This window comes from Anomaloglossus baeobatrachus, chromosome 1 (assembly GCF_048569485.1).
Source record: "Anomaloglossus baeobatrachus isolate aAnoBae1 chromosome 1, aAnoBae1.hap1, whole genome shotgun sequence".
Lineage (NCBI taxonomy): Eukaryota > Metazoa > Chordata > Amphibia > Anura > Aromobatidae > Anomaloglossus > Anomaloglossus baeobatrachus.
In genome coordinates, this window is record NC_134353.1 from 689,255,795 (window position 1) to 689,279,321 (window position 23,527).

The window sequence follows — 23,527 nt, forward strand, 5'->3', positions numbered from 1 at the left end:
CGTTCTTAAGTAGAAACATTTGATGGACTCCAATAACTTGGATCGGGATGAGCTGGGTAAAGTTCCGAGATTATTGCATGTAATTGATGCAACAATCCCAGGCGGCTGCAGGCTGACATTTTTTGGCTGGGGGTACAATAACCACGGGTTCTCCTCAACCTTAGAATACCAGCCCCCAGCTTTATCATGGGTGGGTATAAAAATTGAAGGGGGTGGGAGAGATTCACGCCAGTTTTTAAATTTATTAAAATAAAAAACCCGCATGGGGTCCCTCTTATTTTGATACACAGCCAAGATAAGTGCATAACTGAGGGCTGCAGCCTGTAGCCGTATGCTTTATCTATGCTTGGTATCATAATCTGGGGGTACCCTACCCCAGTTTTATTTATTTTTACACTATAGTGACACACAGCGTCTGTGATTGAAAGCAGTAAGACACGCTGTCATACAGGGTGGAGGCACATCTGACTGCAACTAATCAGATGCTGGGACTGCCGGTGAGCAGGAGAAACAGTGCTACAGCTGTGCGGGACGCCTGCTTTTTTTTTTAAATTACCAGAGTTGCTGGATCTGTATTATTACCAGGAGTTCCCTAAAAAAAATCCAGGTCCGGGGGCCAGCACTTGGGTACTTTTGAACTCCCGTGGATACGGACTTTTACAGTCTGGGTCCGCCCGTCACTAGTCATGAGATTTAAAGCAGGACAATGGCCCCAAACATACTTCAAGAAGCACCCAGAAATAGATGGAAAAAGCGCTGGAGAGTTCTGAGGTGGGCAGCAATGAGTCCGAATCTAGCTCCCATTGAACACCTGGGGAGAGATCTTAAAAATGCTGTTGGGAGAAGGCACCCTTCAAATATGATGGACCTGGAGTAAGTTTGCAAAAGGAGTGATCCAAAATTCCATTTAAGAGGTGTAAGAACCTTGTTGATAGCTATATGAAGCGAATTATTGCAGTTACGGTATTTATTCCAAAGGGGGTGCAACCGAATATTAGGCAGAGTGTGCCAACAATATTTTTTCCAGACCATTTTTGGAGTTGTGTGAAATTAGGTCCAATTTGACTATTTTTCACTAATATATTATTTTGCATTGTTCCAATGCACACAAAAAAGAAATAAATATGTGTAATTACAATAATTTTCTGGGACAATTTCAATGGTGCCAAAATTTTCAGCCATGGCCATTTGTAATGTTCATACAGCAACACTAACTGCAAGGTTATTTCTAATCCCAAATATTATTATAATAAGGTACATCAAATTTCAAGTTGTTTCTTTAGAGCCTTAAAAGGGGTTGTCCACTTCGATTATATTGATAGCCTATTCATAAGATAGTAAACTTGAAGATCCGACACTCCTGGTTTTTTAGGTGCTTAGATGGGGTCCCACCCTATGGATGTAACAACAATTAAAGAAAGCGGCACTCTAATTAATGAAGATAGTGGCAATCATTCAGGACATACAGTTTAAAATATAAAGTGTGACTCTTCTGTTTCAGACATAATGACAAAAGTGTGTATAAAAGTATTCCTATGTATATTAAATATCACTATCTTCGTTTAATATAGGGTTCCGGATCCTTTTCATGTTGTTCTATCCTCGAGATAATCAATATCAGATCAATTGGGTCAAAGTTATCAAAGTGGCACGAGGCTTCATAAATTTATTGCTTCTTCAGACAAAAGCTTTTGTCTAGAACCAATTTTCATTTTTTACACTATATTAATACTAGCCTTGGTGTGCAAGCTTTTAAAAAGTCAATTTACAAGTCTGGCTTTGTCCTTTATTGCATAGTTAACCACTCTTTGTGGCAAGAGTGGTTAAAAAAAACTTGATTAACAGAATAAACTTCCTCCATACTTCAGGTCCTGTACATTAAGTCACATAGACAAGGCAATAATATACTTTGACTATATTAAGGCATGGCTACAAAGCTCTCCTGTAGAACATGGTGTCAAATGTCATTAAGAAGGGAAGGGGAGGAGGTGAGCTGTGATCATCACCACTGTGAATGATGGAACCTGTACTGAATATAGAGGTGTTTTTATCAAGACATCATACTATTCTTGCTTATAATGAGAATGAGGTGACTACTGGTAAGAGATCAGGACAAAAGAAGAAGCATAAGCCAAATATTAGAATTAGTGGCCAGTGTAAGAACAGCAAGATTGCGGTGTTTTCGTTTTTAGATACATAATGTGCAAAAAAATCCCATCAGCATTTAGTAAACACTAAACCTAATTTAAATAGATTTTTTTTATTACATACTTTAAGACACGGTCTTACTATAGTCCAAGGCAGTGTTCCCTAACTCCAGTCCAGTTTTTATGATTTCCTTAATATTACACAGGTGATATTGGCATAAACCCCTGTGCAGGTGATTAAATTACCTGTGTAATTCTACGGAAATCTTGAGTTAGGAAATCAGGTAAATGCCGCGCTAACACCACGGAATCCGAAAAGAATATAATTCCTTTATTGTTTGCACAGGTAAACGTGTTTCAGAGACATCAGTCTCCATCAGGACATCAAAAGGACAGTATGTCATCAGCTACAAAGAAGCCTCTACATACGGTATGTCCACCCATATCCTGTCCACCGCCATCAACTTGAGAACGGCGGCAGCTATAGGCATGGAAGTGGTGTCTGGTATAGTAAAGTAGCAATGCGCTACGCAATGAAACCACCTATAGCCCCACCTGGTGGAAAACAGCGGAGTTAGCATTTTTATCTCAAAAAATGGAACGAGAGAGAAAAAAAATTGAATTACAAAGTTGTAGGGCATCATCAATTCAATACGAATCAACACCTTCCATACAGAAATGCTATGATTAGAACGTGTAAAACTCACAAGGCTGCAGACGTGAAGCGATACCTCATGGAGGCCTTCCTACAAGTCATTGGGAATGGTGGCTGTGTGGAGTGGCCTCCACGCTCACCTGACCTGATCCCATTGGACTTCTTTCTGTGAGGTCACATCAAACAGCAGATGTATGCGACCCCTCCACCAACATTGCAGGACCTACGACGACGTATCACAGATGCTTGTGCAAACGTGTTACCTACCATATTGCACAACGTGCAGCAAGCTACAGTATGCTGTCCAGAGTCCAGATGTGCATTGCAGCTGACGGTGGCCACTTTGTGCATCAAAGTTAAATGAGCGCCATGTGCGTGACCAGCATTCAATGTTTTGGGGGGTCATGGGTTTCATATCATAGCATTTCTGTATACAAAGTGTCGATTCATATTGAATGGATGATGCCCTACAATTTTTTAATTCACTTTTTTTCTCCATCTCGTTCCGATTCAGATAAAAATAACTCTGTTGTTTTCCATCAGGTGGCGCTATAGGTAGTTTCATTGCATAGCGCATGGCTACTTTACTATACCTAGACACCACTTCTATGCCTATAGCTGCCGCCGTTCAAGTTAATGGCGATGGACAGGATATGGGTGGACACACTGTATACACATGAAGTGCCACTTCACGTGTGTATACATAGAGGCTTCTTTGTAGCTGATGACATACTGTTCCTTTGATGTCCTGATGAAGGAGACTGATGTCTCTGAAATGCGTTGACCTGTGCAAATAATAAAGGAATTATTTTAATTTCGGATTCCGTGGTGTTAGCGTGGCATATACCCGATATCCTCTCCTATTGAATGCTATGTCTTATACTTTGGGGTTGCGGCTGATACCATCATTGCACGTGTTTAAAGGGGTTGTGACGGTCACAACCTGAATAGGTGAGTGCGCCTAATTTTTGTCTATTAATTTTCCAACCGGGTAAGACTCTGCTACGCTTTTCTGTTCCCCAGTATTATAAAAAGGAAATCTTGAGGACACGCACTGCTGGTAGCTCTTGAGGACTGAGTTGGGCAACACTGCTCTAAGGCATCACAATCTATTAAAAAAAAAAACAAATACGCAAGACAAAAGTTTTGTTTATTTTTTTAATTTAAGATAAAAGCATTACATTTATATATAAAATATACTCTTTGCCAGCATTGCAATAGATTCTTCTCTAAGGAACAAAACACCAAAATTTCAACATAATATTGGAGCATAATTTAGACATCAGAAATAAAACACAAAATCTGCCATGGAAGACGTACAGTGTTTTTAACAAAGCAGCAATGATCGGCTTTATAAGCTCTATTACCTACAGGACCGAGGTCTGCATCTCCATAAGGCACAGCATACCATTATATAACAAGTTATGTAGTCCGTCCTATTTGAAGGATCTCCACTATCGTGGATTCCAGTAGATGAAATTGAGGCCTAAGACGTAGTAATGGAGACAACATTCATACATCAGTATTTTTTATCATCAGTATTTTTTATCATCAGTATTTGTATGCCAAAACTAGGAGCGTCTGCGAGCCACAAAAAAAAACAAAAAAACAAAAAACAAAAACAAAGTCTCAATCTTTCAATTTGAGTTTCTCTGTAAGCTCCATTGCTAGCTTTGGCAAACAAACACTGATCTAAAAATACGGATGTGTGAATGAGGCCTTAAGAAGGCAGGTTTGTGCCCGCTTACTATATACAGCACAATTTCCACGTAACTGCTATATTACCTATGCCTGCTTGAACTTAGCTGCACAGATCTTTCCTATGCAAAACATAGTTTTTAACGTATTGCAAAATTAATAAAAATGGTTTTGGTTTTAGAACACGAAAAAGGATTAAACTTTGGACTTTCACATATGAAAAAAAACAATGAATTTTTAGACTCCAGAGAATATCCAAAGAGTCTTCCAACCAAGGTAATCATTATCTCTCTGTACTTCCTATAAAGCTGGAAATAAGAAATTTTTCTGAAAAGACTTAGCGGCAAAATATTTAAGATGGCACCCAATGCATAATTTTATTTCGTATTACTGGATATTAATAATTACATCAGCCTAAAAATAAATTATTAAGATCTGCAAAAGCACACAGGTCTAGAAAGTCACAACAGTGAACCACAGCATTACGTTGGAGACACAAGTGTGTAGTTTGTTTTTTTTTGTTAAAAAAAAAAAAAACCAAAAAACCCCAAAAACCTAATTTGCATTTCCTTTCCATTAAACTCCTGACTAACAAAAAACCCCCCAAACATACGTTCTATTTCAATCCAATGGGAAGATTCAAACATGTCCGAGCGTCTTTTTAAGCATTTTGTGAGTATTTGCTTGAAACCGCTTCTTAAGGTTTTCTTCATCGTAAATTGGTGTTGAAAAAAAATAGAAAGTTCGGTAAACGCAAGGGAAAACAAATCGGTGGATTTGCCTACCTGAAAAACAAGACATTTGCGTATACTCACATATAGAGTTGTGTAAAAAATAATAAAGTACAGGAAAGGGTTGAGCAAATGGTTGGACTTTTACCCATTTAAGAACTTGAGACAAACTTCTTAAGTACAAGTTGTTAACGGTCTTCCAAAAAATAATCCAAACTGCTGGTAGAATCAAACAACTTTGAAGTTTACCGCTGATTTAAAATCCTCTTTACTTTCCAAAAAGGAAGACTTTTTATTTTTTTAGTATTTGGCTGAAAAGGTTCTTTGCCACCTTGTGGTCTCAGTGGCTGGTTACCCGAGCAAGGAGCACATGAGCATTGCAGATTCGATGCTTCAGTTACTTGTGCTGCTCTGAGGCTGGTTGGATAGCTCCATCTCCAATACGCAGAGACAAAAGCTTCCTCTGCTGGCAGCCAGGTAGATTGCACAGTTAGAACCAACGTAATGACCATATCTGAGCTCTCAATACTCCCCACAGTACCAAAAATCCGTCAGGCCGAGGAGTGCTGGGCCAAGGATTCATATGAGAATCCCGTTAATGAAGGGCGATCTGGAATTGCAGTCTTTCTAGAGTAGTGATAAGCTATAACTTTGTCCTGTCCAGTTCAAATAATTGAACAAGACAGTAATTATATTCTATGAAGCTATAGAAAGCAGCATGTTTATTTGTAGTTCTACAGGAAGCAGTGTATCAAATATATTTCCAAGTTGCTAATATAGCACAAACAAGCTAAGCAGTGCAGTATACAGCAGGTCATCACGGACATCAGGCTGTGTGTCTTAAAAGGCTCACAATTCCCCATCATCAATATTAGTATGTTTATGGAGTCAGAATATGCTCGATCAGGTAGTTTTATAATTCGTTATTGAAGTGGCAAGTGTAGACACTGTACATTGACCCATAAAGGGGTTGCTGCTAAAATTAGGCAACATTGTGCCTTGTAAGCCACTGAATCACATACACTATAATATGTCACAAACATTTTAGATGTATGAGGTATAATATGTAGGCACTATTACTTACCAGAAACAGACTAGACATAAATCAGTAGAAACACACATTTTCTAAGGTGCTTTATGCTTACTTATAATCTGATATAATAAAATAAAAAGCTCTTACATATACAGTATTCAACATTACCACTGCTGTAAGAGATATTTCTGTACAAGTTTATGGTCATCTCCAATGTTAACAGACACTCAAATTGGAATACACAAAGACTTATACCTTGAAATCCAATAGAAAGTTCATTTAAGAACATTACACCTAGTTAGTAACATTGCAGAAAGACATTTTATAACATCCAAAATAACTCAATGAGATCATTACTTGTAACGGGTCTGTAACAATGGAAAAAGCCTCTGTGCTGGCTTAGAAGCAGTATCATCTTTCCAAAGGACTATGCTAAACATACAAATAAATATCAGAATATATTTAATCCCATCACCTGCACGTTTACTGCCCTCATTTTTTTTTTTAATATCTCTATTTCAGATTCATGTTTTGACCAAAAAGCATCATGGACTTACCACAATGGCTATCACTTTTAGGCTAAGGTCAGATGACTGTATATCTTCTCATCCAAGAGAAGCGGACAGACAATGCGAATCACGCTCTGATCAAACTGATCAGAATACGACTATAGTGTGATCCAGTTCTCTGAGTTGATGGAGAGAAAAAACCCCAAAGACCTTAATATCGACCTTCTCCATTGTGTCAGTCCATAAAAATCAGGCAGCACTCAGAGGTCATCGGAGTGCAGTCTGATATTTTTAACAGACACATTCACTTGCATGGCTCAGTGTCTGTTTAAAAAATGTTTTACCTCAAAATAAATTATTTGCGATCCCATGCTGTCCTATTTGTATATATATATTTTTTTTTTACTTCCTCGCCTGCTCAGGAGATATGGTATGATCAGACCATGTCCCTGTACGGTCAGACACAGCCATTACAAAGTACACAGCAGGGACACATAAGATTATCTCAACACAGTAACATTTTTTTTTAATCACATCCAAATGTGGAAACTATTATTATTCCAAGATCTATTGATTAAATTGAACTTTTGGGAAAACCCCTTTAACCTCATGAATTCTGGAGTATATTAGTAAATATTGATGGTAAACTGTATTTTTTCCTATCCCAACACTTTTATGGCATAACTAGTTCAGTTAGACCACTACCAATGCGTTTTTGGGTCCAACACTAAAGTAACTGGATCTCTAATTTATGATAACAGGGCATCAGTGACAACAGACCGTTTCCAAGGCACACAATAGTCAGACTTTTTAGATTATTATATCTAGCTCCTTTGCTAGAAACGTTTTAGGGATTTTAATTTTTACAGGGATTCACTGACTAGTTTACCAATTCTAAAATTTATGTATATGCAGGATTGATTTTGTTGAATTTTGGCCTTAGCATCAATAGAGATCTTTTAATTATGTATAGAGAATGGTTTTAACAGAATGGTCCTCCATCATTCTCTAATCGGCTTCAATCTGCACCATTAACTGGTGTTTCTGACCTTGTTAGAATGTGGAACTAAGGGTACCTTCACACTTTAGCAATGCAGCAGCGATCCGACCAGCGATCTGACCTGGTCAGGATCGCTGATGCATCGCTACATGGTCGCTGGTGAGCTGTCAAACAGGCAGATCTCACCAGCGACCAGTGACCAGCCCCCAGCCAGCAGCGACGTGCAAGCGACGCTGCGCTTGCACGGAGCCGGCGTCTGGAAGCTGCGGACACTGGTAACTAAGGTAAACATCGGGTATGGTTACCCGATGTTTAACTTAGTTACCAGCTCACACAGCTTAACTTAGCGTGTGCAGGGAGCAGGAGCCGGCACTGGCAGCGTGAGAGCTGCGGAGGCTGGTAACGAAGGTAAATATCGGGTAACCACCTTGGTTACCCGATGTTTACCTTGGTTACAGCTTACCGCAGGCTGTCAGACGCCGGCTCCTGCTCCCTTCACATTCAGGATTGTTGCTCTCTCGCTGTCACACACAGCGATGTGTGCTTATCAGCGGGAGAGCAACAATAAAAAAAACGAACCAGCACTGTGTGTAACGAGCAGCGATCTCACAGCAGGGGCCAGATCGCTGCTCAGTGTCACACGCAGCGAGATCGCTAATGAGGTCACAAAAAACGTGACTCAGCAGCGATCTCAGTAGCGATCTCGCTGTGTGTGAAGTACCCCTTAATGGTTTGGGGAGGGAGTTTCACAAGTTCCCTTTAAGTATTAACAACACTGTATAACCCTTTAAAGAGAACCCAGTTGATCCCTTTATGATCCACCAATGGCTGCTTCAGTGGAGGAGAAATTGTGTTTTGAAGTTCATTTTGGAAGTGCTTTAATCTAAATTATTTCTAAACTAGAAAAGTAGCAGCACTGTTACCGGGCTGATTGACAGGTCTTTTGCTCTGATCTATTGGCCAATGACCAATCAGCTAAGGAAATTGCTGCTTATTCTGGAATACAGAAGAAGATAAGGAGCTGTAAGTGCTTTGTCATGGCCACAGTGAACTCTCAGACTTCAAAACACGATTTCTCACTGAAGCAGAATGTTGGGAACATAAAAGGTATCGAGTAGTCCTATCACTTAAGATGGATAAACAGTCATAATAACGGAGGATGGAGGGGGGTGTGTTAAAGTTTCTGACATCTTTAGACACTTCAAGTAAACCTGACAGCAGATTTTGGTGGCTCCAACTATGGAGCATGAACCAGACACAGGCTACATTATTGCATCTGTGTGTGAAGAAGGAGAGATTTGTCAGTCTAGGGGTCAGGGCTGGGGAGAAGCTGCTAGCTGTTAAAAGTATGGTTTCTCTAAAAGGCCAAGGTGTTTCAGTGTTGAACATAACTGACCAATATTGTAGCCTTTATCCGATTAATGCTGTCTGTGGTTTGGGCAGCATAAATCTAACACCGGCTTCACTTTAATAGCCATCAAAACTTAGAATTGTGCTTCTTATAATATAGTTTTCTCATAAATATTCAGTTTCTGCAATATTTAAATTTGCTTTAGAGAGACAATCCCCAGGCTGTCGATATGACAGAAATTGGGGCATAGCAAGACCCTCATAAGAAAAATAGGTCTCAGAAGATAAAATAAAATTAATGGAAGAAATACTTCAAAATATCCCTTCCACAATGTTCTATATTTAGGACATGTGGTCTATACACAAGTGGGTTTTAACCATAAGCCGCTAACCACGTTTCCTGGCTGCTTATCCGCTGTGAATCATCATTATCTACATCCCACATTGCTTTCTTATATTAAATGTTTGAGAATGGTAGGCATGACATCTCAAGAGTGTCAGCTCATAAGACACAAAGCCATTATGCTATAGATCAAACTATCTGAGAATCAAAAAGTGCTATCAGTTCCCACACCCCACAAATGCCAAGAACAAAGGTGCTTTATTTTTTTCCCCTTATTATTTTTTTTGTTACATACTGAAAATAACGTTTACATCCCCCCTACACACATAATATAATTATATATATATATTTTTTTATCATATACTCCAAGAAATCCAGTTTTATAGATTTACCTGGACTTGTACACTAGAGAATGCATAAAAGCTTCCATATAAAATACCGGCATTCCTGTATTGAGCGGCTGGGGACAGATCATATTTTGTGATTTAAAGACTATTGTCTAATATACCACTAGCGGCTTCCTATGCCCTAAAGTTCAAAACTACATTACAAAAGGCAAAAGACCGCAATGTGGTATTAAATAGATAATTGATTAGTCTTGCTGATGGTTATAGATAACGTTTGTCCCATATATATCATATTAGTGAGTCGCAACCTAGGTCCATCTAGAACTTGGGTGTGTAGAAAAGGTTGCCGGTTAGCATGCGTCTTATGAACTCCCTCAAGAGAAGCTCCCGCTCTCTAGTGGCTCCTTTCATGATGCCTCGATTCTCCTGAGCTCTTCTAGACAGGTAGGGTAGAACTTCGTTGACAGGTCCATAGGGAACATATTTATATACAGGATAGCCTGCTTGTCCTGTAATAGAAAGAGCAAAAGGAATAACCAATATATACACCAAAATCAGAAGGATACAGTTTAGTTGCACATCTTTATGTAATATTTTTTTTAAAACATGAAGATATAAATAAGATTAAAAGAGCAAGAAAGAAAATGTAAAGAGTAGATTAGAAGAAAGGAGGTTAAGGCTATGTGCACACACATTGTCTCTTATACAACAGCAAACATGCTGAGTTTTTCAAGAGGAAGATGCTTCAGAAAAATGGCAGCGGTGTTATGCCTGAAAAGACTTTTTATATTTTGTGAATTGAATAGTTTGTATGCATAAACAGCAAGTGGAGCTAGAAAGCCACCAGAAGAATTGTCAGGTCCCTCATTTTAACCGCTTTATAGCTTTGGACAGCTGAAGAGGGTAAAAGAAGATCAAACTACAGAACAAATTAACAGCAAATGGTTTTGACATTGCTGTATATTCATTGTTTTGATTGTTTCATTAGTGCTTTTCCAGGCGGGTTCCTAAACAGACCTTCCTGAAAAAGACATATGCACAAACCTTTAAAGGAAATTTGTCAGGTATTTTTGTAGTACAATACTATTGTTATCTGTAAACAGGGCTTAAGGAGACCATTCAGAATCTGCAATTTTTAGAGCTCTCCCACTTCCCGTTATCTTGTTGTAAGCGTTCCAGAATTTAGCGTGACATAGAAAATAGTCAAGCATATGTAAACTGCATATCCACTGCTTCCTCCTTCCACCTCTCAGTGCTGGCATCAGCGATCATAAATATGAGCTGAATTTGCACTGCTGCCCCCACCCATACTACCTCCCACCTGTCAGTAGTGATCGTGAATTCACTGAGAGGTGGGTGGGGGGAGCAGTGAATATGTAAATTGTATTTACATACACATGATTAGCGTGCAGGAGACACTGAATTATATGGAGCGTACAGCAGGATAACGTAGCGCAATAAAACTTACTGATCTTTAAAGGTCTCCTTAAGCCCTATTTAAAGATAATATTAATATTGTACTAAAAAAATCACCTGACAGATTACCTTTAAAGGAAATCTGCCGCCAGCTTTTTGCTGCCCCACCTGAGTAGCATAATGAAGAGACAGAGACCCTGACTTCAGTGTTGTATGGGTTATTGGGCTGCTTGCTGTCATTTTGATAAAATCACTTTTCTTTTCTCCAGATCTAGCAGTTATTTGAATGTGGTATAATGCGCCCACACTAATGATTGTCAGCTTTCTACTAACATACAGTGTACACAAAAAGCTGCCATTCAGTTGTGGGGGGCGGGTTATACAGAGCTGATGAATATGCTGGACTACCTGGCAGCATGCCAAGTAGTCCTCTAATCATAATCTACTGCTCATTAATAAGGAATTTCATCAAAACTACATGAAGCAGTCCAGTAAGTGACATCGCTGGTATCAAAGTCTCTGGCTCTACATTATATTTCTCTCAGATTAGGGGCAAAATCTGGTGACAGATTTACTTTGGTTGTGAAGCTAAAACACTAACATTGAGTAGGTCTCCGCTAAGCTGATATAAATATTTGGATCTACATATAAGGCCTGGATTTTTGTACATAGTAAAAAAAAATTCAGGCTCGAAAAAAGGTGGCGTAAACGTGAACAATCTAAGTTGAATTTCTTTTAAAGGAGTTGTCTAATGATATTTTTTTTCCAACCGGCTCTGGAAGCTATGTCAGGGCCACCATAGACTAGTAGAGCGCATCAGGGAAACATCCAACAATGTTCTCTTCTAGTCACCTGACCCCAGCAGCTAAGTTCTGTTGAAGGCACAGATCTAGCTCCTGGAACCAGCACAGACTTACAGAGCAGCCTGCGCTGGATCCACAAGGGTGACAAAAGTAGAGTATGCTAGCATCTGATATTCTAAAAATATAAAAAAAAAAAAATATATTATATCTATAAAAAAGCATCAAAGAACCTCTGCAAGTTTAACAAAAGGAAATGTATGTCAATACTCACCAAGAGGAAAACTGATCTGGTCGCACATGCCCAGCAACTGTCCAAAATATACTTTTTTCTCGTTAGGATAAATACCTAATTCATTCATTCTGGGGGGAAAAAAAAAAAAAAAAAAAAACACCTGAAAATCAGATTGACCATTGAGAAATAAAACAAAATTCTGTCCTTCCCATTTTAAATAAAATAATTAAAAAAAATAAAGAAATAAAAAAAAATAAAAATAAATTTTTGCAGCTTTAATTAGAATACAACTACATCATTCCCTATTAAAACTTCACACTAAAACTTGCAATTATTCCTTATTCAGAGGGCGGCCTTTTAAATTACTTCATGTCTGGACTACTTTATAAAACATTAACAGCAAGTTCCAGTGCCCTATCTCCGATTAATTCAGCATGAAGGTTACATTGATATTCCTAAGCACAAGTGCTGTGATCTGGTGGACATACCACATTTCTTCAAAATTGCAAACTAGGATTGGTTCATTTAGTGTAATATAGTCACAGAAAGTAAAATAATACAGTTAACCCCTTAGTGATCACCAATATGACTTAAAACTGACCTGAGATATAAGTGAATTACGTAGCGCGACAGGTTAAAATGCAGCGGCAGTCAGCTTTACACTATGGATGACACCCTGCTGCATCAGTGTTGACACCAACCATGGCCGTTTAACCCCTTAGATGCAGCTGTCAATAGGGTCAACAGTATATAGATGGTTAGGAGTGTGGGAGCTCCTTCCTCTTTAACCCCATCAACATTCAGAGATCATGAATGTGTGGTTCTGATAGTTGCCATGGCAATTAACTGCCTTGGGGTCCGCCGGCTATAGTGACCTATTCAGAGGTTGTTAAGATTTAGCGGGTATAACTAACAATTTTCTTTCCTGCCATGTCACTTTGCATGAATTGCTGAAAAGCAGCTGGAGGGTTAATAAACCACCAAACAGCAATTGTGAATATGTTGAGGATTTTTGTTTTTAAAAGGGGTTTTGCAATGTATAGGTCCCCCAATGTAATTTCAAAACTGAATAGGCCCCTTAAAAAAAAAAAAAAAATTACAGCTACAATTTTAAAGCTCCTAACATCCTAACATAACAGAGCATTTGACAAATGGTGGGAAATCTGTAAAGCAGACATGAGGTGAAGATGATTTATTAACTATTTTCTAAGGTGTGACTATCTGGAATAAATAAATAATTATTCAAAGTTTGAAAATTGATCATTTTTAGAAATCTGTCACATTTCTGATGTTTATAAACAACCACAAACCATAGTGACCTAAATTAACCATTATTATAAAATATAATGTGGCATGAGTATAAACAAACAGTCTCAATATCACTGGGATATGTTGAAACGTTGCAGAGTAATTGCCACAAAGTGACGTCAGATCTGAAAAATGTGGTCACTAAGAGGTTAATAAAGAACTTTTAACCCCTTAACGACCTTGGACGTACTGAGTACGTCATGGTGACATGGTGCTAAACGACCCATGACATACTCAGTACGTCCTGGCGAAATCGCGGTCCCGGAGCCCCGGGGAGTGAAATTTATTTACTTAAACGGTGGATTCGGGAAGGAGGGGACCTCTGCCTGACGTCAGGAGGGGTGGTGCCTCCTCCCCGAACCTACAGAGGCTGTGATTGGCTGACGAACGCCGCTCAGCCAATTACAGCCACTGTAATGTTCCAGCCATTGAAAATGGCTGGAACATTGAAATCCAGCCCTGATCAGTGCTGCTGTAGCACTGGCCATTGGCTGGAGCTGGGTGATCGATGCTTCACCCGCCCCCAGCTCTGATTGGAGAGACCGATCTTGTGACCGCTCTCTCCAATCAATGTGGATCTGCGGCCTGTGATCGTCCCTAGAAGCCGAGGAGAGCGGTAAGTTGTTGTCCCCGCCGCCCGCCCCTGTCCCCGATCGCCCCGCCGCTCGCCCCTGTCCCCGATCGCCCCGCCGCTGCTCCCGCTTCACCGCTGTCCCCGCCGCTGCTCCCGCTTCACCGCCGCTGTCTCCGATCGCCCCGCCGCTGCTCCCGCTTCACAGCCGCTGTCTCCGATCGCCCCGCCGCTGCTGCCGCTTCACCGCTGTCCCCGCCGCCATGCTCCCGATGCACCGCTGTCCCCGCCGCCATGCTCCCGCTGCACCGCTGTCCCCGCCGCCGCTCCCGATCCACCGCCGTCCCCGCCGCCATGCTCCCGCTGCACCGCTGTCTCCGCCGCCATGCTCCCGCTCCACCGCTGTCCCCGCCGCCGCTCCCGATCCACCGCCGTCCCCGCCGCCATGCTCCCACTGTCTCCGCCACCATGCTCCCGCTGCACCGCTGTCCCCGCCGCCGCTCCCGATCCACCGCCGTCCCTGCCGCCATGCTCCCGCTGCACCGCTGTCTCCGCCGCCATGCTCCCGCTGCACCGCTGTCCCCGCCGCCGCTCCCGATCCACCGCCGTCCCCGCCGCCATGCTCCCGCTGCACCGCTGTCTCCGCCGCCATGCTCCCGCTCCACCGCTGTCCCCGCCGCCGCTCCCGATCCACCGCCGCCCCCGCCGCCATGCTCCCGCTGCACCGCTGTCTCCGCCGCCATGCTCCCGCTGCACCGCTGTCCCCGCCGCCGCTCCCGATCCACCGCCGTCATGCTCCTGCTGCACCGCTGTCTCCGCCGCCGCTCCCGATCCACCGCCGTCCCCGCCGCCATGCTCCCGCTGCACCGCTGTCTCCGCCGCCGCTCCCGATCCACCGCCGTCCCCGCCGCCATGCTCCCGCTGCACCGCTGTCTCCGCCGCCATGCTCCCGCTGCACCGCTGTCCCCGCCGCCGCTCCCGATCCACCGCCGTCATGCTCCCGCTGCACCGCTGTCTCTGCCGCCATGCTCCCGCTGCACCGCTGTCCCCGCCGCCGCTCCCGATCCACCGCCGTCCCCGCCGCCATGCTCCCGCTGCACCGCTGTCTCCGCCGCCATGCTCCCGCTGCACCGCTGTCCCCGCCGCCGCTCCCGATCCACCGCCGTCCCCGCCGCCATGCTCCCGCTGCACCGCTGTCTCCGCCGCCATGCTCCCGCTCCACCGCTGTCCCCGCCGCCGCTCCCGATCCACCGCCGTCCCCGCCGCCATGCTCCCGCTCTACCGCTGTCCCCGCCGCCGCCCCCGATCCACCGCCGTCCCCGCCGCCGCTCCCGATCCACCGCCGTCCCCGCCGCCATGCTCGCCACTATGCTCGCCACTGTTCCCGCCGCCGTCGCACCCACCTTTTTCAGCCGCTGCTGCCCCCGATCGGCGGCGGCCGCCGCCGCCTCCGTCATCGGCTGCCCCTTCTCCATCGCCACACCACCTATCCCTCCATGTGCTGCAAGCCACCCTCCCCCCACGTGGGGGGAGGGTGGCTGGCTTGCAGCACATGTGGGGGGAGGGTGGCTGGCTTGCAGCACATGTGGGGGGAGGGTGGCTGGCTTGCAGCACATGTGCTGCAAGCCACCCTCCCCCTACATGTGCTGCAAGCCAGCCACCCTCCCCCTACATGTGCTGCAAGCCCCCCTCCCTCCCCCTACATGTGCTGCAAGCCCCCCACCCTTCCCCTACATGTGCTGCAAGCCCCCCTTCCTTCCCCTACATGTGCTGCAAGCCCCCCTCCCTTCCCCTACATGTGCTGCAAGCCCCCCTCCCTCCCCCTACATGTGCTGCAAGCCCCCCTCCCTCCCCCTACATGTGCTGCAAGCCCCCCTCCCTCCCCCTACATGTGCTGCAAGCCCCCCTCCCTCCCCCTACATGTGCTGCAAGCCCCCCTCCCTCCCCCTACATGTGCTGCAAGCCCCCCTCCCTTCCCCTACATGTGCCATCTCTCTCTCGCATCAGACTCTGCCCCCCTCCCCGATCTGCTGCCTGCTCTCTCCCATTTTCCATCTACTGCCCCCTCTCACCCTCCTCGATCTGTTGCCTCCTTCATCTGCTGCCTCTTCTGTCTGCTGTGATCCTGCTGCCTAGATCCATCCTGTAAGGTAGGTATCCCCATCTCACCCCCCCATCCTCTGCCGCTCCTCCATCCGCTGCGCCATTTCCCATCATCCATCCGCTGCGCCCTTTCCCATCCTCTGCCGCTCCTCCATCCGCTGCGCCCTTTCCCATCTTCCATCCGCTGCGCCCTTTCTCATCTGCCGCCCCGCCCTCTCGCATCGCATTATCCAGCGCAGTTGCTCGCTTCCAGACTGCAGTGGATGATGCGATGCGAGACTCGTGCATTGCTCTCACGTTTGGCACTGGTCTTAGTGGCAGGCGCTCTTTTTTTTTTTTTACTGATGTCTGTATTTATTTCGCCAAACTAATTTTTTTTGTATGGGGGGGGGGAGTCTAGTTTCCAAAATGGGATCACATGTGGGGGAGCTCCATTGTTTAGGCACCTCAGGGTGGGCTCCAAATGAAACATGGCGTCTGCTAATAATTCCAATCAATTTTACTGTGAAATGGCGCTCCTTCTCTTCTGAGCCCCGCCGTACGCCCAAACAATTGATTTCCACCACATATGAGGTATCGTCGTACTCAGGAGAAATTGCACAATACATTTTATGGTGCATTTTTTTCTGATACCCTTGTGGAAAAAAAAGCTACCTGTTTGAAAAAACAATTTTGTGGTAAAAAAAAGAATAAAATATTTTCACGGCTGAACATTACAAACGTTTGTGAAGCCTCCAGGGGTTCAAAGTGCTCACTAAACAGCTAGATAAATTCGATGAGGGGTCTAGTTTCCAAAATGGGGTCAATTGTGGGGGAGCTCCATTGTTTAGGCACTTCAGGGGGTCTCCAAATGAAACATGGCGTCCGCTAATAATTCCAACCAATTTTGCTGTGAAATGGCGCTCCTTGCCTTCCGAGTCCTGCCGTGCGCCCAAACATTTGATTTCCACCACATATGGGGTATCTGCGTACTCAGGAAAAAATGCACCATAAATTTTATGGTGCATTTTTTCCTGATACCCTTGTGATAAAAAAAGCTACCTGGTTGAAGCAACAGTTTTGTGGTAAAAAAATTTTTTTTTCTTTTCACGGCTCAACGTTATAAACTTCTGTGAAGCCCCCAGGGGTTCAAAGTGCACATCAAACATCTAGAAAAAATATTTGAGGGCTCTAGTTTCCAAAATGGGGTCATTTGTGGGGGAGCTCCATTGTTTAGGCACCTCAGGGGGTCTTCAAACCCGACATGGCGTCCGCTAATGAGTGCAGCTAATTTTGCACTCAAAAATTCAAATGGCGCTCCTTGCCTTCCGAGTCCTGCTGTGTGCCCAAACATTTGATTACCACCACATATGGGGTATCTGCGTACTCAGGAGAAAATGCAAGATACATTTTATGATGCATTTTTCCTGATACCCTTGTGAAAATACTAATTTTTATGGCTAAAGTAACATTTTTGTGTTAAAAAAGTAAAATTTTCATTTTTTCGTCTACATTGCTTTGGTTGCTGTGAAGCTCCTAAAGGGTTAATAAACTTCTTGGATGTGGTTTTGAGCAGAGTGAGGGGTGCAGATTTTAGAATTGGGTCACTTTTGGGTATTTTCTGTCGCCTACGTTTCTCAAATCACTCCAAATGTGATGTGGTACCTAAACAATTTTTTTTTGTAAATTTTGTTGGAAAAATGAGAAATTGGTGATGAACTTTGAACCCTTCTAACTTCCGAACGGAAATTTTTTTTTTTCAAAAATTGCGCTGGTGTAAAGTAGACATGTGGGAAATGTTATTTAGTAACTTTTTTGTGTGACATATCTCTCAGATTTATGGGCATAAAATTTCAAATTTTGAAAATTGCAAAATTTTCAAAATTTTCGCTAAATTTCCGAAATTTTCACAAATAAACGCAAAACATATCGGCCTAAATTTACCACTGACATGAAGTACAATATGTCACGAAAAAACAATCTCAGAATCGCCAGGATCCGTTGAAGTGTTCCAGAGTTATAACCTGTCAAAGTGACACTGGTCAAAATTGCAAAAAATGGCCGGGTCTTTAAGGTGAAAACAGGCTGGGGGCTGAAGGGGTTAAGGGCATCAAGGAGCAAAGTATCAATGGCCTATATTTAGTATATCAGATTAGGGGGAATCGGTCTCTTTTTCCCTGAGCCATTCAGTTGTTTGAAGAGGAAGCCACGTTCAATCCAGTGCGAAGGTCTCTCCATGGTTTACATTGCTTTTATCCTCAGGGTATGTGCCCATGATCAGGACTGGATGCAGTGGGTCCTGACCTGCGGGGCTGCAAGTGTCCTCTGCAGGAGACCACAGCTGCTTGTACCCACGATCAGGGTTCAGTGTGCGGCAGTCTCCCTATGGAGGATGCATGGGATTCTGCAGCAAACAATTGACATGCTGCGGTCTGGAAAGATGCACCACAGGTCAGTGTTTCCTGCGGAAAAAAGAAGCACAGTGGGCACAGGATTTCTAGAAATCCATCCACTATGTTTGTACTGTTCAATGCTGCATTTTGGACGCAGCTGAAGCATACTGCGTCCAAAACGCAGGAAACACTGATCATGTGCACGCACCCTAAGACAGCGTTACTCAACTCCAGTCCTCAACGCACACCAAAATATCATGTTTTCAGGATTTCATTAGGTGATAGTTTTCAGGGTTTCCTCAATATTGAACAGAGAATAATCCCATCACCTGTGCAATACTGAGAAAATCCTGAAAACCTGAACTGTTAATAGGCGTTGAGGACTGGAGTTGAGTAACACTGTCCTAAGAGGAAAGTATATACACTATGTGCAGGACAAAGTATATATGTCTACAGGGGGTCTACAATGTGAATAAATGCAGATAAACATCCACTTAAAATTGTCATACATTATTTGCGCATCACTGCTGCTGCATTTTAGTCAAAGTTGGTTACACACCATCAATCCAGAAACGATTAAATCAATGTGTTCTGCACAGATAGGTTTATACAAGTACAGCAGAATAAGAGGAGAAACTAACCCCTATCGATACTGAAATACTTTCATTTCTTAGTTACTTAGGACAACTTGACCACTATCAAGGAAGGGTAAAAGGATAGTAAATGAAAGAGCAAACTGCTATGTTCACATTGTGATTGCTGAAGATAAAATAAACGGTGGGCGGTATTAATATTTAGACACCCCAGAAGTTAAAAAGGTGAAACGTGAACCGATCCAGATGTTACTCTGTGTAATTTAATTTTATGCTGAATTTTATCTACTACCTTGTAAGTACAATAAATAACCTGCTCTTGTGGTGCTTCATGATATAGTATACATTGTTCCATTGCTATTCTTTCCTTCTTGTAAGGAAGAAACTGGTATCTCCATTATATGATGCAAGTAAGAGCCAAGATGGTGGACACTTTAGCTGTGGGGTGTCTAAATATAGTCTCTATTCTGCACAACACTCATATTTAAAATGTTTAGGATTAAATGTATAGTATGCTTACATTGAAATTAATGGGACAACGCTGCAATACCCAGCACAGCTACGAGGTAGACCGGAATACATAAAAGTATAAGCAAACACATCCTCTACAAACAGCTGATTGGCTTTGGTGGTGCAAAGAGTCGGACCACCACAATCACCGATAAAGGATAAGGCCGGGTACACATATCCGGCTTTTCGCCGGTTTGACGGATGCGGCGCACACCAGTACAGTGTATACAGTACACTGGCAGCGCAGCAAGCGCTGGTCACATGCTGTCATGTGACCGGAGCATGTGACCCGGAAGTTGCGGCGCTGCCACTATACTGTATCATGCTATACTGGCGTGCGCCGCATCCGTCAAACCGGATAAAAGCCAGATATGTGTACCCGGCCTAAGACATCAATATTGTGATTCTGGAAAATAACATTAAGCACTTTTCTAACTTTAAAAAAACCTTTGGTTTAATTGCATGTTCATTAAGTTTCTGCTCACAGGTTGACAAAGAAATGCGTTCACACTGCAGTAATTATGGTGCGAATACCATGTATACACAATCTCCATAGGGTAATAACGACACCATTCTTTTGTCCCCATTAACCAGTTGGTTGTAGTGGTGGACCACCATAATCTATACAATGCCATGGTCTCTCAGAGGAGCAGAACTTTTGTGCTTTTTATTTCTAACAGCTCTAAAGAAAGCTTTGTAGAGAAATTATCACTTCAGACCAGCTCAAGATTTTCAATACCAAACACTCCTTTTAATAAAAAGAAATCAATATAAAAAAAAAACCCCTGCATAAATAGACTTTATTATTACACTGTGTGCGCCAGCCTACCTAAATCAAGCACATTAGGCATTCACTGAAGAATAATTAAATCCACAGTGCACAGGATTTAGAGCGAGAGAGAGTAAAGAGTAATAATTCTGGAGCCTTTGTGTTCTACCTGATGGATCAGAAATGACACATTAAGAAGAATTGTGGTTACTACATTTGTCCTACATGCGATGAGTAATGGGATTGTAAGTAGATTCTGTCAGAGCATGGAGATAATATTAGCATAAGTCAGAAGCAGTACCTTTTACACACATTTCCCAGTTCATGGTAACAGATATACTGATATAAGGTCATGAATGTTCTCTGAAGAAAAAATGATGGCATGCTTCCTTTTTTTTGTGTATAAATGTAGTAAACAAAAAAAAAAAAAAAAAAAAAAAAAAACTACGGTAATTATTTTATTACATTAATATTTTTTATCTATGTTCTTTTCAACATAAATCATTTTTGAAACAAAAAAAAACCCCAAAACCCAAAAAAACAAGAAAAAAACCAACAAAAAAACATGTCAACAGGAATGCTTTACTATATGATCTTTAGGGATAAAAGGCATTGAGCCGGCAGATGTTTCTTCCAAGTATATTTATAATTATTATTATCATTATTATTATTAATAATACGCTTCCACTCTGAGCTGGTGTCATCATCAGGTACATAATCCGATACACTGCAGTGTGCCTGGATATGTCTGCAGGAAGAAAGGCTACAAATAAATACTTCTAGCAGTATAAGGCACAGCCACAGTGTAAGATGTTGAGGTGCACTTGTAGGTTTCCACACCATATGTCCAGAGAATTAGAAACAAGGCACTCTTTACCTTTGGAGGAGGAGGGCAAAGTGGCCGTATCTAGACTATTATATATTGCCAGGAAACTAATCGCTCAATGCTGGATCTCGGACCACAGTCCTACAATATCTGAATATGTCAAAAAAGTTAATTGGGTGATAAATCTGGTGAAAAGTATATATCGGAAAAGAAATGGCGTCAAATTTGAAAAAATATGGGCACGATGGATAGACAGGTCAAGGTTGGCATCGAGGGAACTGGTGGTTAGGTTTAGATTGGGCTTACTCAGAATTGATAACAAGGGGAAAAGGGCGAGAAATTTCTGCAGAACTTATCTATAATGATGATGGAGGTTTGGGGAGAAGAGAGTAGCATGGGAACAGGTTAGATCCTATATGAAAAATGACATTTAAATGTGTACAATGCCAAACAAAGCAAAAACTCAAAGAAAAACAAAAGTCTAATTGGATTAACTGATAAATGCAATAATGGTACTTAAGAACATTTGTCTAGGAATGTGTGGAGCTGCAGATTTTACATTATATCTCCTTTCTACAAGACTGTTTAATGTTTGTTGGGGAGGGGAGGGTTGGGTGGGGGGTAGAGGCTGGGTAGCCTCCAATGTTTATTTGGGTGTAACTTAAAAAAAACAAACAAACAAGGCACTCAAATGCAGAATAGTGGTGGATACCACTGCCTTTACCACTACCCTGACAGTCTTAATAACAAGTTGCCTGATAAAGGCCACCTGGCCGAAACGTCACATGTTGCTTTAAGACTTATGGAATAAATTCTTAGTATCACCATTTGAGATTGCCTTGTTTCTAAGGGTACCTTCACACTTAGCGATGCAGCAGCGATCCGACCAGCGATCTGACCTGGTCAGGATCGCTGCTGCATCGCTACATGGTCGCTGGTGAGCTGTCAAACAGGCAGATCTCACCAGCGACCAGTGAACAGCCCCCAGCCAGCAGCGACGTGCAAGCGACGCTGCGCTTGCACGGAGCCGCCGTCTGAAAGCTGCGGAGACTGGTAACTAAGGTAAACATCGGGTATGGTTACCCGATGTTTACATTAGTTACCAGTGTGAGCAGGGAGCAGGGAGCCGCGCACACTGAGCGCTGGCTCCTTGCTCTCCTAGCTACAGTACACATCGGGTTAATTAACCCGATGTGTAATGCAGCTACATGTGCAGAGAGCAGGGAGCCGCGCACACTGCTTAGCGCTGGCTCCTTGCTCTCCTAGCTGCTGTACACATCGGGTTAATTAACTCGATGTGTACAGCAGCTACATGTGCAGAGAGCCGGAGCCGGCAGCACAGGCAGCGTGAGAGCTGCAGAGGCTGGTAACTAAGGTAAATATCGGGTAACCACCTTGGTTACCCGATGTTTATCTTGGATACAGCTTACCTCAGCTGTCAGACGCCGACTCCTGCTCTCTGCTCGCTTCATTTGTCGCTCTCTTGCTGTCACACACAGCGATCTGTGTGTCACAGCAGGAGAGCGGCTTTGAAGAAAACGAACCAGGGCTGTGTGTAACGAGCAGCGATCTCGCAGCAGGGGCCAGATCGCTGCTCAGTGTCACACACAGCGAGATCGCTAATGAGGTCACTGCTGCGTCACAAAAAGCGTGACTCAGCAGCGATCTCGGCAGTGAGCTCGCTGTGTGTGAAGCACCCATAATTCTCTGGGCTACAAATAAAGTCATGAGATCCCAGGAGGATGTCCAGGGGCGTAACTTCCGCAGTTGCAGAGGTCGCTATTTCGATCGGGCCCGGCAGGATAGGGGGCCGCGGCGCCTGGCAGATCAGCAGCCAGCTCCTTTCAGTAAGGGAGGAGCTGTGCTGCTCTGTCGCAGACCACGCGGCAGCTATATGACCCGGAGTCACTGCCGCCGACACCGGGTTCCCCTTTCCGATGTCAGCAGCGGCACAGGGCCCCCCACCCCCCGTCATCGCGCACAGAAATGATGAAGCATAGAGCGGCCGGCGCCGCTCTATGCATCATCATTCTCGTCCTGTGCCTGCGCGGTGACGTCACTTTTGTGCGACTGCTGTGCTGAGAGCAGAGAGTGGAGGACGTTGACCGGAGGGAACAAGGAGAGGTGAGGACGGAGCAGCGGTGAAATGAGGAGAGAGGTGAGTACTTGTGTTTTTTTTTTTTATATAAAATTAGTGAGTACACAGTGGCT

At 43.4% G+C, this 23,527-nt stretch overlaps 1 protein-coding gene across 2 annotated transcripts in view; it reads right to left on the reverse strand.

Annotated features, from left to right (window-relative positions):
- Window positions 1–3,946: 3,946 nt before the first annotated feature.
- PRODH (proline dehydrogenase 1) overlaps window positions 3,947–23,527 on the reverse strand; it is a 184,784-nt gene continuing 165,203 nt past the window's right edge. For both annotated transcript variants that reach the window (XM_075320217.1, XM_075320208.1), the window contains 2 exons: window positions 12,304–12,392; window positions 3,947–10,322 (listed from right to left, as the gene is read on the reverse strand). In XM_075320217.1, the coding sequence (XP_075176332.1) occupies window positions 10,132–10,322; window positions 12,304–12,392 (280 nt within the window). In that variant the 3' untranslated portion in view covers window positions 3,947–10,131. The remainder of the gene's footprint in view (window positions 10,323–12,303; window positions 12,393–23,527) is intronic.